We start from the raw sequence: 19312 nt of genomic DNA, 5'->3' as shown, positions 1-19312 counted from the left end.
ATCTTCCCTCCCTCCCTCTCTTTCTTTCTTTCTTTCTTTCTTTCTTTTTTAAAAGATTTTATTTATTTGACAGAGCGCACAAGTAGGTGGAATGGCAGGGAAAGGGAGAAGGAGGCTCCCCACTGAGCAGAGAGCCTGATGTAGGGCTTGATCCCAAGACCCTGGAATCATGACCTGAGCTGAAGGCAGATACTTAACTGACTGAACCACCCAGGCAGCCCATTGAGCATCTTTTTATGTGTCTATTGGCCATCTGTATGTCTTCTTTGGAAAAATGTCTATTTAGATCCTCTGCCCATTTTTAAATCAAATTATGTGTTTTTTTGCTGTTGAGTTATAGAAGTTTTTTATATATTCTGAATATTAACCGCTTATCACATACATCATTTATAGATATCTTCTCCCATTCAGTAAGTTGCTTTTTTATTTTGTTGATAATTTCCTTTGCTGTGTAAAAGCTTTTTATTTTGGTGTGGTCTCAGTGGTTTAATTTTGCTTTTGTTTCTCTTGCCAGAGGAGGCATCTAGAAAAGTAGAAAGATAGAAAATAGAAAGATAGAAAAATAGACACAGAGAAAAATGTTTCTATGGCCAATGTGAAAGAAATTACTGCCTATGTTTTCTTCTAGGAATTTTATGGTTTCAGGTCTCACATTTAGGTTTTTAATCCATTTCAGGTTTGTTTTTGTGTAACAACATGATCCAGTTTTGTTGTTTCTCATATTGCTGTCCAATTTTCCCAGAACCATTTATTGAAGAGACTGTCTTTTCCCCATTGTTGTGAATTAATTGACCATATAAGTGTAGGTTTATTTCTGGGCTCTGTTCTATTCCATTGATCTATGTGTCTATTTTTGTGCCTATACCATACTGTTTTGATTATTACAGCTTTGTAGTATATCTTCAAATCTGGGATTTTGATACCTCCAACTTTGTTCTTTTTTCTCAAGATTGCTTTGGCTAAGTTTTTTTGTTTTTAAGATTTTATTTATTTATTCATGAGAGATAAACAGAAAGAGGCAGAGACATAGGCAGAGGGAAAAGCAGGCTCCCTGCAAGGAGTCTGATGTGGGACTTGATCCTGGATCCTGGGATCACGCCCTGGGTCAAAGGCAGACGCTCAACCACTGAGCCTCCCAGGTGTCCCAGTAGGAATTGGATTATATTATTATTTTGTTGTCTCTTCCTAGACTGTGAGTTCCTTTTGAACAGTAAACTGTCTTTGTGTTCTAGGTGTCTGTCGTAGGTCCTGGTACATATACTTGTTAGATGAAGAAAAGATGGAGAGTACAGGAAGATGAATACACATATAGGGAGAAAATGGGTTTTGTTTTGGACATGTCAAGGTGCCTTTGGGAAATCTGAGGAGGGATGACTACTAGTAGACTGTTGGAAGTGTTTAGAACTTAAAAACGTTTGGCTTGGGTATGTGGATATGGAAGTTTTTAGCTTAAATGGTAATGATGGAAGCCTTGAGAATGAATAAGCTAGTCCAGAGAGATTACCAAGAAGGAGAAGAGAGGAGTGTCAAGGTTAGAACCTTGAGAAATACCCACTCACCTTATGATATATAAGTATCCTTATCAGATAGTTACTAAAGGTTGAGAAGAAAGCTGATTCTTGACTATTTGGGGGATAGGAGGTTTATTGGTTACATTAGCAAGAACTAAAGACCAGGTGAAAAGCGTCCTTAGGTAGAGTTAAATTTGTAGTTGTGGGTGCAGAATATCGAAAGTTCATTCCTGGTGGCCTGAATTTACTTTGTGACATAGGAAACTGACAAAGGTTGGAGGAGAGGATTCGTACATAGATTGAATGTCTACTGTGTTCCAACACTGGGGTAGAGAACTTACTCTGTGGTTGAGCAGAAAGTCAGTTAACAAAATAATAAACATATAATGAGGATACATAAAATTAGTCATAAAGTGAATGGTAAATGGAACAGCAGGTATATGAGATGGGAAAAGCAATGGCCTGGGGAAGATGGTGGTATTTTAGAGGACTCAGCTAAGGATGAGCACTAAATACATGGTACTACATGTAATAAACATACGAGACTTTTCTCCAGCAGTGTTCACCACTATAAATAGATAAAGTGGATGGTGATATTTTTTTAAGAGTTTATTTATTTATTATTTATTTAGAGCATGAGCAGGGGGAGGGGCAGAGGGAGAAAGAAAATCTCAGGCAGACTCCATTCTCAGTGTGGAGCCTGATGTGGGGCTTGGTCTTATGCCCTGGGATCAAGAGTCATACACTTAACTGGGTAAGCCACTCAGGTGCTCCATGATGGTCTTGAATTAAGGTTTGAAGATAATAAAATGACAGGAAGATAAGTTGATTTTGGGTAACACGATTCTCTGTAACCTGGATATGAAAGAACATGATAGAATGTTAGAGTGTTTGGTCTCCTTCACTTTTTTATCTCTGTCAGTGGTTCTCAAATGGGAAGGGGGTAGTGATTTGTCCCCCATGAGACATTTGGAAATATTTGGGGACATTGTTGTTCATCACAACTGTGTTTGTGGGGTTGGTACTTTAATCTAGTGAGTGGAGACCAGGGACACTGCTAAACATCCTACAATGCACAGAATAGCCTCCACAGTAGAATGTTGTGACCCCAAATGGCAGTAGTGCCAAGGTTGAGAAACTCTGATCTGTATTTATTTCTTGGTAATCTCATCTAATTCCTGGCTTTATTTTTTAAAGATTTTTAATTTATGTATTCATGAGAAACACAGAGAGGGAGAGGGAGAGAGGCAGAGACACACGCAGAGGGAGAAGCAGGTTTCATGCAGGGAGCCTGACATGGGACTCGATCCCAGGTCTCCAGGATCAGGCCCTGGGCTGAAGGCGGCGCTAAACCACTGAGCCACCTGGGCTGCCCTAATTCCTGGCTTTAAATACAGTGTATATGCAGATGATATTCAAATCTATATTTCCAATTTGGATTTTTGCTCCCAACTCAGACTTGAATATCCACTCAACATCCCTATTTGGATGTCCAGTAAACATCTCAAACTTCCACTTGCAGCCTTTCCTTATGGACGAGATAAACTGTGAAAGAAATAATCACTAAGGTTTTTGGCCCCAACAATTGGAATAACAGTTACCACTCCTCGAGATGGGAAAGGCTGCAAGCGGAAGTTTCTCTTTCTCTGTCTCTCATGAATAAATAAATAAAATCTTAAAAATATATTCAAAATCCAGCTACTTCTTGCCATCTGTCTTGCTATCAGCTGGTACAATTTGCCTTTATCTCTCCCCTAGATTACTTCAGTAGCCTCCTCATTGACCTTTTTATTTATAACCTTATACTTTGTAGTCAACCCAGTAACTAGAATATTCCTTTTAAAGCATAAATGAGATTATATCGCTTCTTTGTTCAAAATTGTCCAGGGGCTCACCATTTTACTCATAGTGAAAGTCAGAGTCCTTATAGTGGCCTCCATGGCTCTACATATGACCACTCATTATCTATCTGATCTCTGTTTCCTACTGCTCTCCTACTTGCATACTAAATTGTAGCCACACTAACTTCCTTTTTCTTAGAGCATGTGGACACAACTGCTTTAGGGCCTGTAGGTAATTGCATGGTTAAGATTCACCTTTAGGGTTCTGTTCACATGTCACCTTCCATTTGAGGCTTGTTCTGATTACCCTCCTTTTTTTTTTTTTAAGATTTATTTATTTTAGAGAGAGAATGCACACCTGTGCAGGGTGGGGACCGGAGGAGAGGAGTAGTCAGGGAGCCCATCACAAGGCTCAGTTTCAAGACCTAAGCTGAAACCAAGAGTTAGCCCCCACTTAACCAACTGTGCCACCCAGGTGCCCCACCCTATTTAGTTTTACACGACCTCTCCCCTACATTTTTCTCTGGCTCTTCCTTACTCTGCTTTTTCTTTTTTTGCATAGCACTTATCATTTTTAACATAAAATATATTTTGCTCATGCTATTGTGTTTCTCAGCTTTCTCTTTACTAGTATATGAGTACCACAAGGGGAGGATTTTTGTCTATTTTGCAACTTAATGTATATCAGGAGTCCTCAGTAGTGTCTGACATTAGTAAGCATTTTATAAATATTTGTGCATAGATAAGTGAAGTTTAAAGGACTAGAATTTTTGATGAGATCAAAGAAGTAATTGATTAAAATTAAGGAAGTAGAAATTAAGGATAGGAGTTTGTAGTCAGAAGTAGACTCTGGGAGTACAGCCACAAACAAAACAGTAAAAAAGTTCTTGTCCTTATGGAGCTTGCCTTCTAGCTGGGGAAATGTGTAATAAACCATGCAAAATAAAGTATATGTTATGTTTGATAGTTGTACATGCTAAGGAAAAGGGAGGGTGACATTTTAGTTAGGTTGGCCAGGAAGGTCTTGCTGAGAGGTTGCCATTTGAGTGAAAATCTGAAGAAAGGGAAAGAAGGAACCATAAAGTTACAAGGGTAAGAATATTGTGGGCAGAGGGTTAATGCAGATAATGCTCAGACTGGCTTCAGAGTCTGTGGAATATGAATAGAAATAGCCTTTAAGGAGAAGCATATTGTAGGTAGGTAGGCAAGAAGAGGGGTTAAAAGAGCATTCTTTACTACCTTCTAGGAAAGAATCATTTTCCCCCCACAATAAAAAAGAATGAGCCCTTGGTTTATTTTAGCTATTGCTTTTGCAAATTATATCTTTTTTTTTTAAAGTAAGCTTTCCCCTCAACAGGGGGCCTGAATTCACAACCCCAAGATCAAGAGTTGTATGCTCTACCAGGCACTCCTACAAATTATATCTTTCTGTTTAGGAAGTCATTCAAGAACTGATGATGACAAACCATATCCTTTAAAAACATATTTAAAAGCGACTATAGATCATTACCTTTTGTGGACAGCAGAGGGAACCGTTTTGCCAATTATCTAAATCTGGAGGTAGCTTGTTTTGAGATAAAACCCTTTTACTTATTTATTCCTTTGATTTTTTTCAAATATTTGTTTTCTTCCAGAGCTCTGTTAATATTTATTTATTTGTATGGTTATACTAATGTAAGTATGATAGAGCATGAAATTCAGAAGAATTAATAAACAGCGTGAAAATCTTAGATAATAAATTGCATTTTGTCCATAATCATTGTCTTTTTTTTTGTTACTTGTTAGCTAATAGTGGGATTGATGACATACTGTTAACATTTGAATCTTAAAATTCTCTTTCCCTGCTCATTCTTGTCTTAATTCTGTTTTGTAGCAGAAAATGTATATTGCCATTTGAACTTAGTTTGGTTTGCTACAGAAAGTCTTATTCTTATTTGATTATATGATAGTGTAAGGTCCAAGGAACCTCATATGTGCCGGGAATGTTTCCTCCATTCTGTGAATGTGCAGTGTAAGTTTATCAACTGCCAAAGTTATTCTTTGTTAAAAACACCTCCCTTTTTTCCTTCCATGTGTAGTAACAGTTATTTGACCTTTAGCCCCTTCATGAAGTGGCAGGCAGTAACTCTGCTTCTTACCAGCTATTTACTTATCAAATAACTTTGATCTTTGATCAAGGTAATTTTTGCCCTGCTGACTTTAGGGTGGTTTTTAAGAATCAAATTAAGATTATGTAATTAAAAGGACTTTGAAGGCTAATAATTAAGGAACTTTAAGACTTCAGTGGTATAAAGGATATCATTGGAAAAGTACAGGACAGTGAGATGAGTTTAAAGGGGACATTTAAAAAAGGAATCAATCTACCAGATATGTTTTTAAATTATATCTTGGTGAAAGAGTTAGTTGAAAGCTTGTTTACTGTTCTTCAGGTGATTACTTGGTTAATTCATTTAAAAAAAAAATCTTGCTGTTGAGTATTCTACTGGAAATAACTGTGAATAAGATGTATCTGCTTTTGAGAATCCCTTCGTCTCAGAGAAGGGAATACATTTCAAGATTAGTTTTGCAGTTGAAGGCAAGAGCACCTCCTTTGAGGGAATGTAGGAGTGGGCAGGAGTTGGCCAGGGAAGCCTTAAAAAGAACAGGAGAACTGGGCTTTGAAGTAGATCATTTGGAGTTGTCTAAGCAGATGATGTGGTAGAGTGTTCCAAGGAGTTGTCTGCCTATGTTTAAAATCTAGCTCTGACACTTAGGGTATATTCTTAGGCAATTGTGCATCAGTTTTATCTTCTATAAAGTGAGGATAATAATTGCATTGACTTTATAGTGTTGTGAGAATTAAATACATGGAAAACATTTAGTACAGTGCCTGGCATATACTAAACGATTAAAGGTTAACTTTTTTTTAAGATTTTATTTATTATTCATGAGACACACACACACACACACACACACACACAGAGGCAGAGACATAGGCAGAGGGAGAATCAGGCTCCCCTCAGGGAGCCCAATGTGGGACTGGATCCCTGAACTCTAGGATCAGGCCCTGAGCAGAGCTTAACCGCTGAGTCATCCCTGAAGGTTAACTTTAATGTCGTTATCCTAGGGATCTAAGGGGTAGAATTGGCAGGTCGTGGTCTTTGAATATGAGTGTTAAGGGAAAAGAATGTGTCTAGTACAGTGGTTCTTAGCCTTGGATGCATGTTAGGATCACCTGGGGAATTAAAATGTGCTCATGCCTGGGCCCCACCCCAGACCAATTAAATCAATATTCCTGGCCCTGAGTTGTTTTGATGTTTAGTTGGGCTGATTACCCCTGGTCTAGGACTATTTCCAGGCTTCTGATTGGGTGACAGAGTTGATGATGGTGCTATTTACTAGGATAAAAAGCAAATCGAAAGAAAAGGTGTTACTTTTAACATAGCACTTAGGCTTTCTAAGAATCCTGTTAGCATTTGCATGCTTTAAATTTTTATAACTATAAAGGATGCTTTTTTCATATTGATTTCTGGATTGGTTATCATAAGTGAACCCAGTCTATATGACTTTCATGTTCTTGTGCCTGTATCTTTTGCTTGGAGGTTTTTTTTTTTTTTTTTTTTTTTAAGATCATATCTACTGCTGTTCATTCTCTTTGGACTTACCAGCTTTCAACATATCCTATAATTTATATATTTATTAGGTTTGCTTGACTCCCTCTTTTAAAATTTCTTGTTGATTGCTTCTCTCTTTTTCCCCTACCTTTACCCCAACCACTACTGCCACCACTACCACCAGAAGGTAAGTTCCACCAGAACAGGGATCTTTGTAATTTTTTGTTCACTAATGAGTCCTAAATTTCTGGTACATACTATGTAACACATATATTTCTTAGATGAATGAATTACTATCAATACGGTTTTGTTTCCTTCTAGGTTCTTGGCTCTGCTCCAGAGTAAGTGAGATGTAGAGCAGAGTTTCAGAGAGATCACTGAGAACTGTTTTCTTCCTGTATTTAATTGATAAACATAGAGTTTAATTTTTGGTTGCTAAAGGTTGTAAGAATACAGTTGAACAACTGCTTCTTATTACATTTTAACAAAAACTTTTTTTTTTTAAATGTTTTGGTAGGAACCACCAAAGCCACCTCTAAATAATTTTAAGGTGGGGATGAAACTTGAAGCAATAGACAAAAAGAACCCTTATCTGATCTGCCCTGCAACTATTGGAGATGTTAGAGGAGATGAAGTTTATATCACATTTGATGGCTGGAGTGGAGCTTTTGATTATTGGTGCAAGTATGATTGTCGAGATATTTTCCCAGTTGGGTGGTGTCGCCTGACAGGAGATATATTACAACCACCAGGAACTAATGGTAAGATGATAAGTAACTACATGTTCTGTTATTTTATTTTATTTTATTTTATTTTATTTTATTTTATTTTATTTTATTTATTATTTTATTGAAGTTAGATCTAACTGCTATTGGCATTGAGGTTAGGACTTCATGCTCAGCTGGAGCAGCGGACAGAACAGTGAGGGGACTGTCTAGGCTAGAGAACTGGAGGTAGAAGAAGACAATAATTAGAATTCTTGAGGGCCAACTCAGCATCATAATCTGAATTGACAGTCCACATCAGAGAATGTGAGCAAGCTACAAGTCACACTTGGACCATTGAAGCCTTGCTACTGTAAGCATTTTGGGGTGCTTAGCTATTTTTATAGTTGATATTCAATTTAAAATTACACATAGTATTCCACTGTTTATATTTCAAAGATAGTTTTTAAACAGTAAGGCGTAATAAATGTTATATACATGTTCTGCACAATGTTGGTCAATTTTTAAAAGTTAAATTGATACTTGATAGTTTTAAGTAAAATCTATGTGTCAGTGAAAATTTTATATTATTTAGTTATTTATTTGAAGATTATATTTTATTTATTCATGAGAGACAGAGAAAGAGGCAGAGACATAGGCAGAGGGAGAAGCAAGTTCCCTGTTAGGAGCCTGATGTGGGACTTGATCCCACGACCCTGTGTAATCATGACCTGAGCCAAAGGCGCCACCTAGGTGCCTCATTTATTGATTTTTTAAAAAAGATTTATTTATTTGAGAGGGAGAAAGAGAAAGAGCATGTGTGCACAAATTGAGGGGGGGGCAGAGGGAGAGAATCTCAAGCACACTCCCCGCTGAGCACAGAGCCCAGCATGGGACTCAATATCATGACCCCGAGATCATGACCTGAACTGAAATCAAGAGTCAGACACTCAACCAACTGAGCCACCCAGGTGCTCATGTCAGTGAAAATTTTAAACTATGGAAGCCATCATAGATTAACAGGTTATCATAGTTAGGTATTTATCAGTTGTAATATTGTGCTTCCTAAGTTGAATTCTATGATGGTCTATATATTTTCTTTCAGAAAAAAAATCGTCAAAATATTGAGGCTCCTTAGGGACTCTTCTAAGGGCTTAGACATGCGTAACCTGGTCTTCTGTGGTAGAATAACTGCTGAAATTTAAGTGGGATCTAAGGACAGAACCTACTCATTGGCTTAAGTTAAACATAAACTTATTAGTAGAGTCAAATGTAAACATTCTTAAAATTTATCCAACCAAAATTTATTTATTTATACCAGAAAAAAAGATGAGTGCAGAAAATGTGTAAGTAGTATGTGGCAGACTAGAGCAATGGCTAGGTAAAAGCATATAGCCATATTCTTGTAAAGGCTATTAGAATCTTCTTTGATTTGAGACTTTAACACATCCCATTATATTACAGTAGTACATACCATGATGTCCTTTTTTATTAGGTACCTATTTTACCAGTTCCCTGCTGCCATAATTCTAGGAAGCAGATATAATGGCTGATTTTTTTTAAGTTTAATATGTTACAGATCTTTGTGTATATGATACTAAGGCAGTCTCTGCCCTCAAGCAGTTTACCTTCTAGTCGAAGAGGGATAAATATATACTTAAAAAATATACATATGTATGTATGTATTAGCAAAAATGGAGATGTATGCTAGATACGAAAGTGACCCAAAGACTTCCAGTCTCCAGTTTAGGCTGGAGGGAAAAGTAAAGGAATGCTTGACAGAAAGACACATGATGTGAGTATTAAGAGAGGAGGAGTTTGCTAGGCAGAGTAGAGAGATAAAGGTGGGCTGGATACATCACAAAGGTATAAAATCACACAGCTTACCCTGAAAACGAGGGAGTTCAGTTTGGAACATGGTAACTTTGGAATATGTGGCCAAGAATGTTTTTTTATCTCCCACTATTTAGTCTCCCTTTTTTTCTTAGTAACACAGTTCAGCTGCCTAACATGAAGACTACATTTACAGCCTCCCTAGCAGTTATATATGGCCATGAGACTAAATCCTGGTCAATGGGACAAAAGTATAGCAAGTGTGTTCTGCTTCTATGAAGTGTATATTAGAGAGAGATGAATGTACCCTTCTCTCTTCCTTCTTCCTGCTTCTATCCTACTGCTGGTAATGTGCTTGTTTTGGGTGGAGTTCCATCTTGAACCATGAGATGGAGTCCATATTCTAGACATAGAGTGGAAAGCAGAAAGGAACCAGTCTCTGAGAATTTTGTGGAGCAGAATTTTCATACTGGCCTGTTCCAGACTGTTACTTGAGAGAAATAATTTTCTATATTATATAAATCACTATTCTTTTAGGCTTTTCTGTTACTGTTAGCTGAACTTAATCCTAGCTAATTCAAGGTGATTTTAGGACACCAGGTAAACCTGTCCACTGGATAGCTGCACATGCAAGTATGTGGGACTCAGTCCCAGGACCCCAGGATCACACCCTGAGCAAAAGGCAGAGGCTCAACTACTGAGCCACCTAGGCATCCCAACTATTCTTTTAATACTCTAGAAAATTTTAACATGCTTTTTTAACTTAAGCGAAGTCTGAAATATCTTTATTCTGCATTGAGACAATAGAAGGAACTTAGAATACTCTACCCATTTACCTCTTTCAAAGTAATGTTACTATTGTATGTTTTATTTTATTTTATTTATTTATTTTGAAGGGGAGGAGGGGCAGAGGCAGAGGGAAAGAGAATCAAGCAGACTCCATGCCCAGCATGGAGCCTGGTGTGGGGCTTGATCTTACAACCCTGAGATCATGACCTGAGCCAAAATTAAGAGTTGGATGACCAACCAACTGAGCCTCCCAGGCTCTCCACTGTTGTATGTTTTAGTTTTAGTTAAGTGTATCTTTTGGGAATTCTATTAGCTATTATTATTGTTCATATAGTCAGTATTTGTTGAGATTCACCAGTGCATTCAACATGTTCTTTGCTGTTTATTCCTTCTTAGCATCTCAAACTTTTCTTCTGTCTGAGATAGATCCTTCACATTTTTCTTCGTGAGGGGTCTGCTAGTGGCATGCCCCCTCAGTTTACATTCATCTGAATATGTTATTTTAGCTCCTTCCCTGAAAGACTTTTTCTCTGGGTGTTGAATACTAGATTGACAGCCATTTTCTTTCAGTACATTGAAGATAGCATTCTTTTACCCTTTGGTTTCCATTACTGTTGAGAATTCAACTCTTAATCTAATTATTTTTCCTCCGTGATGTCATTTTTTTTCTGTAGCTACTTTAATATTTTCACATCATCTTTGGTGTTTTGCAGTTTTACTCTGATACTTCTAGGTGTGGGTTTTGTCGAATCTTGATATCTTGGCAGAACCACATATATACAAATGATGATTTGTTTATTTTCATGTGTGAAAAACTTTATATGTTTTATATTTTACTTGTTTTATCATCCTTAAGGATTTCAAGTGGCACAAATGATTTGACATTATAAAGCTCTTTTCATGACTGCTTTATGAATACAAATAATCCAAACTATGTTAAGGTAGAATTTGGAAGCATTAGAGTAGAAACAAAGATGTGCCCCCTGTTGCCACATTCTGTTTTGTAAAGTCCCCAGAAGAATCTTAGGATTCTGGGCAAAGTATGGTTAAAGGTTGTTAGTTGATATCACTCAGAGGTATTTCATAAATGACTCATTTTTATTTTTTCCCCAGTCATTGCTTATTCATTACATTCATTACATAGATTAATAGGGTTACTGTACTTATACAAGGTGAAATACTCTGAGTAGAGAAAACATTTACTTTAGCCAACACATCAGTCATTAAATGACAGCTATGATATAAAATATCATTTCTTAGATATAATGTGATATATTCTTAAAACCATAATTAAAATTATTTTTCATTATTTCTAATTTAACTGTTTTTCTCTAATAGAAAAAAGTAATAAATGCTCAAAGTGAAAAATTCAGAAGAGCATGTAGAGATAGCCATGGCAGATAGTTTGATCTGTATTTGGCTTCGTACTGCTTTTTCTTCTTTTTGACTTGTATGTATAGCTTTAGAACACACATGGCCAAATCAATAGAGAAATGTTGAAATAAGTTGTGGTATAGTTTATTCTTTAGAATAGTATTGAACCATTTAGAAGAATGAGAGGATTCCTGTTTACTAAGAAAAAAAGCTCTCTAAGATGTGTTAACTTGAAAAAGCAACCCTTTAAAATACATACAGTATAATACCATTAAGTCAAAACAAGTATGTATTTCTATATGTAACTGTAGATGTAGATATATACATACATAGAAAAGATCTGAAAGGCTAGATATCAAATCTCTAGTAGTAATTATATCTGAAAAGGGGTGTTGGGTAGTAAAGAGAACTTTTGCTTTTATCTGTGGCTTTTTTTTAAAGGTAATTTAAAGATTTTATTTATTCATGAGAGACACACAGAGATGAGGCAGATACATAATAGGCAGAGGGAGAAGAGAATGTTTTATATTATATTTTTACTGCTTTATCATCATTAAGGATTTCAAATGCCACAAATGATCTTGATCCCAGGACCCCGATCCCAGGACTCACAGTGGATACAGCTGCTCCTTCCACACCTGCTTCTGGGTCTTGAGGTTTTTCTCGAGCTTGTTCAGCTGGTGGCACATGGCACGTGTCTTCTTGAGCCACAGACCCAGGGACTTGTACTTCTTACAAGTATGCTCCACCATTTTACTCTTGGAGAATTTCCTGAGGTTCTCTTTCTCTTTCTTTCTTTCTTTCTTTCTTTCTTTCTTTCTTTCTTTCTTTCTTTCTTTCTTTCTTTTCTTTTTTTTTTTTTTTAAAGATTTTATTTATTTATTCATGAGAGACACAGAGAGAGAGGTAGAGACATAGGCATGGGGAGAACCAGGCTCCTTATGGGGAGTGCAGTGCGGGACTCTGTCCCAGGATCCAGGGGTCACGATTTGAGCAGGAGGCAGACGCTCAACCACTGAGCCACCCAGGTGCCCCTGTGGCTTTTTTTTTTTTAAAACAAGAACCTGTTTGTAGGTTACATTTGTACTTTAAAATAATTAATAGTTTTATTTTAAAAGGGGATTATTCATCGTATTCTAGTTTTTTACCTACTTTTTCATAAAACACTGTGACTGTGTTTCCATGTATGGTATATCCCTGCCAATTTAAGTTTATTTCTATGTTGTATTTATTTCTATGTTTCTATGATGTGATCATCATCATATGGTTTTACCATAATTTACTTAGCCAAACTTCTGTTATTTTTTTTTCTTTTTTTTTTTAATTTTTATTTATTTATGATAGTCACAGAGAGAGAAGAGAGAGAGAGAGAGAGAGAGAGAGAGAGAGAGAGGCAGAGACACAGGCAGAGGGAGAAGCAGGCTCCATGCACCGGGAGCCCGACATGGAATTCGATCCAGGGTCTCCAGGATCGCGCCCTGGGCCAAAGGCAGGCGCCAAACCGCTGCGCCACCCAGGGATCCCCCAAACTTCTGTTTTATTTGACATAGATGATATGATGAATATATCTTTGCATATTTCTAATTGTTTCCATAGACTGAATTTGCTGGGTTAGGGGATATGTTTCTAAGATTGACAAATTGTCTTTCAAAGTAGTAATACATTTCTATTCCCCTCAGAGGTGAGTGAAAGTGTTTTTTTCCCTTCTCTGGTCAACTTTGGGCATTATCTTATTATTTTTGCTAATTAAAAAAATGTTTTTAGGAGGTCAGTCAGTTGGGCATCTGCCTTTGGCTCAGGTGGTGATCCCTGTGTTCTGGGATTAAACCCCACATTGGGCTCCCCACTCCGGGGAACCTGCTTCTCCCTTTCCCCCTGCCTGCTGCTCCCCCTAAGTGCTCCCTCTAGTTCTCTGTCAAATAAATAAATGAAAATCTTTAAAAAGATAGACATTAAAAATATTTTTAAAATTCTCATTTTTAAAGATTTTTAGTGAGGTTGAATGTTTTTCTTTCCATGTATCTTGGCCATTAATATCCTTTTATAATTTTCCCGCTAATTACCTTTTCCCACTGTTTTCTTATTGTTTCCTTTCTTGTTGATTTGTTTTGAGTATTTATTACACATAGCAATAAATGTTGTTAAAGTAAAGGGAAAAAAAGGTAAAACCTCAGTCATTTGCTTTTTTTCAAATTCCAGTATAGTTAACATAAAGTGTTATATTGGTTTCAGGTGTATAATATAGTGATCCAACAATTCTATACATTGCTCATGCTCATCTTGATAAGTGTATTCTTTAAAATTTTTTTTTTATTTTAAAGATTTTATTTACTTGAGAGAGAGAGAGAGCAGGAGTGGGGGGAGGGACAGTGGTAGAGGGAGTCTGCCCTCTCTGCTGATTGGGGAGTCTGAATGGGGAGCTCGATTCCAGGACCCTGAGATCATGATCTGAGCTAAAGTCAGATGCTTAACCCACTAAGCCACCCAGGTGCCCCCACGATAAGTGTACTCTTAATCTTCTTCACCTATTTCACCCATCTTCCACCCCCACCCTTCTGGTAACCATCAATTCTCTATAGTGAAGAATCTTTTTCTTGGTTTTTCTTTTTCCTTTGCTCATTTATTTTATTCATCTTAAATCCACATATGAGTGAAACATGGTATTTGTCTTTCTTTAACTTATTTCACTTAGCATTATACTCTAGCTCCAACCATGTTGCAAATGGCAAGATTTCTTTTTTTTTTTTAATTTTCTTTATTGGAGTTCAGTTTGCCAACATATAGCATAACACCCTCTTTTTTTTTATGACTGAATAATAAAGTGTGTGTGTGTGTGTGTGTGTGTGTGTGTATCACCTCTTTATCCATTTATCTATTAGTGGATTCTCAGGCTGCTTCTATAATCTGGCTATGGTAAATGATGCTGCAATAAACAGAAGGATGCATGTATCCTTCTGAGTTCGTGTTTCTGTATTTTGAGGAGCAGGTACTCAGTAGTGCGGTTACTGGATCATCGGGTAGTTATATTTTTAGCTTTTTGAGGAACATCCATACTGTCTTCCAGAGTGGCTGCACACCAGTTTGCACTCCCTCCAACAGTGCACAACGGTTCCTTTTTTTCCACATTCTCGCCAACACTTGTTGTCTTTTGTGTTTTTGATTTTAGCCATACTGACAGATGTGTGGTGATACATCATTGTAGTTTTCATTTGCATTTCCTTGATGATGAGTGATATTGAGCATCTTTTCATGTTTGTTGGTTATCTGTATATGTTCTTTGGAGAAATGCCTGTTCATGTCTTCTGCCAATTTTTTAATTGGATTATTTATTTTTGGGGGTGTTAAGTTGTATCAGTTTATTATATATTTTAGATACTAACCCTTTATCGAATGTCATTTACAAAATACCTCATTTCATTCCTAGGTTGTCTTTTAGTTTTGTTAAATTGTTTCCTTTGCTGTGTAGAAGCTTTTTATTTTGATGTAGTCCCAATAGTTTATTTTTGCTTTTATTTCCTTTGCCTCATGAGACAAATCTAGAAAGATGTTGCTAAAGCTGGTGGATTTTTATGATTTCAGGTCTCACATTTAGGTCTTTAATCCATTTTGGGTTTAGTTTTGTGTATGGTGTCATAAAAGTAAAAACTTTTTTCTCAGTTACTTGCTTTTTAATGTAATTCATGTTTTTTAAAAAAATGTACAGAAATATTTATTGACTTGAATATTAAATAATTTAAGGGTCTAAAATAAGGATCTCAGCTAAATAATTTCCTAAGTAATTTTAAATTAATTGAATTTCATAAATTTAAAAAAATCTGTATTTTTGCTTATTTTGAATATTTCTCAAACACACTGGAAATGTTTGGTTTTCAACCTTTACATAACTACTTTTCCAACACTTCCAATACTAGGATATAATACTTAAAACTTTTCAAACACTTAATGACTTAAGATAATTCACTTGCATAGTTTCTTAAAGAAATATAATGAGGCATCCATGAATGCCACTTGATTTGACTTTACATTAAAAAACCTACTTATAAGCTTTACTGTTTTTTTTTCAAGAATAGTAGTAAAGCTTAATATATTTTAAAAACTTACACTAACAAATGTTTTTCTCCCTGTGTTAACACTTCTATAATCAGAAACAGCCAAGTTCTTTTCAGACTTACTATTGGTAGAATAATCCACTGGGAAACTTACCTTGGATAGAAAATTCAGAAAGCTATGTGGCTTTTTTTTTTTCTCTTGTTTATTTAGGTTTTCCTTTTTTGGCCCTTATTATGACTCTATAATCTTTCAAAGCCCTTCACCTCTGGTTGGTGCTGTCACCACTCATCAGATTTATTATGGAGACCTGTACAGGGTATCTGGTGAGAAAGAGGAAAGAAGTATGTGTGCTATGTCCCTGACAACTTAAAGAAGGCTGAGTCAAGTAAACTAAAACAAGGCCCATTGTAGATTTTTTCTTGAAGAATTTATTCGATCTTGCTGTTTTCTGTTTCAACTTGTTCCCCACCTCCGTTTTATTTTATATCTTTATTCTCTATGAAAAAGTGATACAAATTTATGAATGTTCTGTAGGCTATTGATTTATTCTCAGTTGTCCTCCTTTTTGTCTCTGGCACATATAGGATTTATAGCCAGTCATCTCATTAGAGTCCATATATTAATTCAGCAACTTAGAATCAGAAGTGGAACTACCATTATTTTAAAGGCTATATGTGATTTTCTTATTTAATACTTTAATTTTTCCTTTCTTTATTTGGGAAAGTTTCTAAACAAATAGGTTGCTATTTTGTTTATATAGTTTTATTTATGAATACAATAATTGTAAGTTTCTAGTCTTGAGAAATTGGAAATAATTCAGAAGCAGAGGATTCTTTTTTTTTTTAAGATTTTATTTATTTGAGAGAGAGTGCGTGGGTGCATGTGTAGGAGTTGGGAGGTGAGCAGAGGGGGAGGGAGAGGGAGAGGGAGAGGCAGGCCCCCTGCAAGCTCCCTGTGGGCTCCCATCTCCAAGACCCAGGAATCATGACCTGAACTGAAGGCAGATGCTTAACCCACTGAGCCACCCAGGCACCCCCAGAAGCAGAGGATTCTTAAAAGATTTGACCTAATCTTAATTTTTCTCTTATTGTGAGATATTCAAAGTTTTTTTTTTTTAATAAATTGCGACATTGTAAACCATTCTACCTGGCTTTAGAGGTACTTAAATACTTTTAAAGTTAACTATGTAAATTAAACTTTGAATTTATATAATTTCTAAAACATTTTTTAATTAGTTTTATTTAACTTAACTCGAGATTTATGTATCATTGATTATAAATTAATGACCTACACTGGTGTGAAGTGTCATCTTGTAGCCTAATTCTTTAAGCAATTGTGACCATACAGACTAGGAGGATGGTAGCGAACTTCCAGATGCTTTGAGTATAAAGTTGCAAGATCTCAAGGGTTTAGAAGAATTCCTCTGGTCCAGAGGGAACTGTGGAGGAGGGGAAAACCTAGAATCAGGAAGCATTCCTGTCTACTGGTACTATAGCCTATCAGTGATGATCTTAACTCATTACTTGATAAAATCCTTCAACTATTGGGTTTCCTACCTCCCACCTCTCACAGAAAAAGCTTTAATTTCTAGGTGGAACTCAAAGGTAACATGGCATTTCTTTCACAACTTTGTAAAAACATTTTTGATATTTGATAGAACTGGCACATTAGATTTTCTTTCTTGGTAATTTAGTCATAAATTCTATGAATAGAAAAAAATTGTTTGAATAGGAACTTTCTTCTTAAGATTAAAGTAAAATGCTTTGAACAGACTTTAAATGTGATTATCTTGGGCTCTGTTAGCTGCTGCTTTGAATGCTGGTTTATTTTTGTGGTGTGTGTATGTGTATATATGGTTTAGGGGTTTTTTGATTAAAATTTTAAGGGTGTGGGTTTTAAAATCTAAACTTTTGGTCTTTGTAAAAAATGTAACTAGTCATTTTATATGATGATCTTATTTTGTAAAGCCCTTCCTATCTAGTATTTTTCTATTGAATCGTTTCAAAGTTGTTAGTCTTTTGAGAAGCATTTCAAAGGTTCCATTGAGCAAACAAGTGCTCTATTCCCCACCCCCACCCCTACCCCATTCTCATTTTCTTAAGAAACAAAACCAGAAATTATGGCTGCTTTTGCTTTTTGTGCAGATGTACGTAGAGTTGTATGTGGTTTCTGTAACTTGGGCTTTACCTTTCTCTAAATTTTAAAGTTAAGATTTAATAGTTTTTAGACATATCTTTACCAACTTTTTTCCTCTTTTAATATGACTGTGTATGTTCAGTAAAAACCACATAGAGCAGCATTTTTCCTTTATGTTATAGTGGGTCAAAAATAACAGATACATATAATTAAGGCTATAAAAAGTTCAAGGTGTGTCATTCCCCTTAGAAACCTTCTGAATGAACACTTAAGCATTTGTTTAGATTTTTGCCCTTAATGTAGTTGATGGTAAAATGCAGACTAATATACTTAATTTATTTAGTACTCTTCTTGTTTGGTATAAATGAAATAGAAATGCTATCAACCCAGATTATTTACTCAAAAACCATGAAATTTAAAACAGCTGATATTTTCTTTTTCATAGTAACAGCTTGGAGCAAATGTTTTGCTTGTGCAAATGAGATGGCTATTGTGATGCAAAGAAGGATCTTGGGAAAAAAAATGTTCTTTCTCTGTTTTGAGTATTTCAGCTAAATACTGCAATAATTGCAAGCAGAGCCTGGAGCTTCTTTCTTGTTTCTGTTCTGTGATATATTTTAACAGGTTCTCTTGAGACTTTTAAAATGTCTTAGTTTTTAGGACATGTGGTCCAGCGGGGTTAACTTTGTCTACAGACGCAATGGGTTAGCAGTTAGGTTTTGCATGTCTTCTTATTTCTTTCCAGATTCTCTGACCCAGGGTGACCTTTGGTTCTTCTCTGAAGGCAGGAGTGAGGAAGTTTGAGTAGGTGACTGATGATCACTGACCATACAGCCCACAGACAATATGTGAATTACTTTAACAGTCTTCTTGGTCCCTCCTCCCACACCTCCTCCCCTTAAACCAACAAATGCAAATAGCTTCATCCCCATTTGCTAGAAATCCAGGCTGGCTCTGGCAACATGGGCTTTGTTGTTGACTCGCTTTCTCCAGAAAGGCAGTTTTATTTCTAGTAAAGGAGGAAGGCTATCAAGTGGAACCTAAGTTACATTAATGGTAATACAGCAACAACTTGTTTCTCTGGAATATTTCTAAAGGTAGGAATTTCTCCAAAAGTTTCTTTATATTGTAGTTGGAATACGGTTAAAGAAATTCATTGTCTGCTTTGTGAGCTCTTGTATACTAAATATCCCAATCATTTCTGTTGTCTCAAAAAATTTTCTTTTTTGTTCTAAATATTATTTATTGAAATTGTTGGTGCTATTATTTGATTAGTTACTTCTAAAAACTGTTATATGCTACAAGAGAAAAGTTAGTCTTTGGTTATTTGTACCATAAAAATGGCTTAAAATAAAATAGAACAACCGTATTGTAAGTCAAACTTGATGATTTAAATCTCCAGTTTGTGATGAAGAGTGTTGTCAAATATTTTTCTATAGTTGTGAGGACTATGACATGATTTTTCATTAGTATTATATGAT

At 36.0% G+C, this 19312-nt stretch overlaps 1 protein-coding gene across 15 annotated transcripts in view; it reads left to right on the top strand.

The window, feature by feature from the left end:
* The window catches only part of SCML2 (Scm polycomb group protein like 2), a 98079-nt gene that overhangs the window by 37259 nt on the left and 41508 nt on the right, over positions 1-19312 (top strand). For all 15 annotated transcript variants that reach the window (XM_041742045.1, XM_041742061.1, XM_041742049.1 and 12 more), the window contains one exon: positions 7463-7706. In XM_041742045.1, the coding sequence (XP_041597979.1) occupies positions 7463-7706 (244 nt within the window). The remainder of the gene's footprint in view (positions 1-7462; positions 7707-19312) is intronic.

The sequence above is a fragment of the Vulpes lagopus genome, chromosome X (genome assembly GCF_018345385.1).
Source record: "Vulpes lagopus strain Blue_001 chromosome X, ASM1834538v1, whole genome shotgun sequence".
NCBI lineage: Eukaryota > Metazoa > Chordata > Mammalia > Carnivora > Canidae > Vulpes > Vulpes lagopus.
Note: the sequence above shows the minus strand (reverse complement) of the source record. Positions and strands in the feature narration are given on the sequence as shown.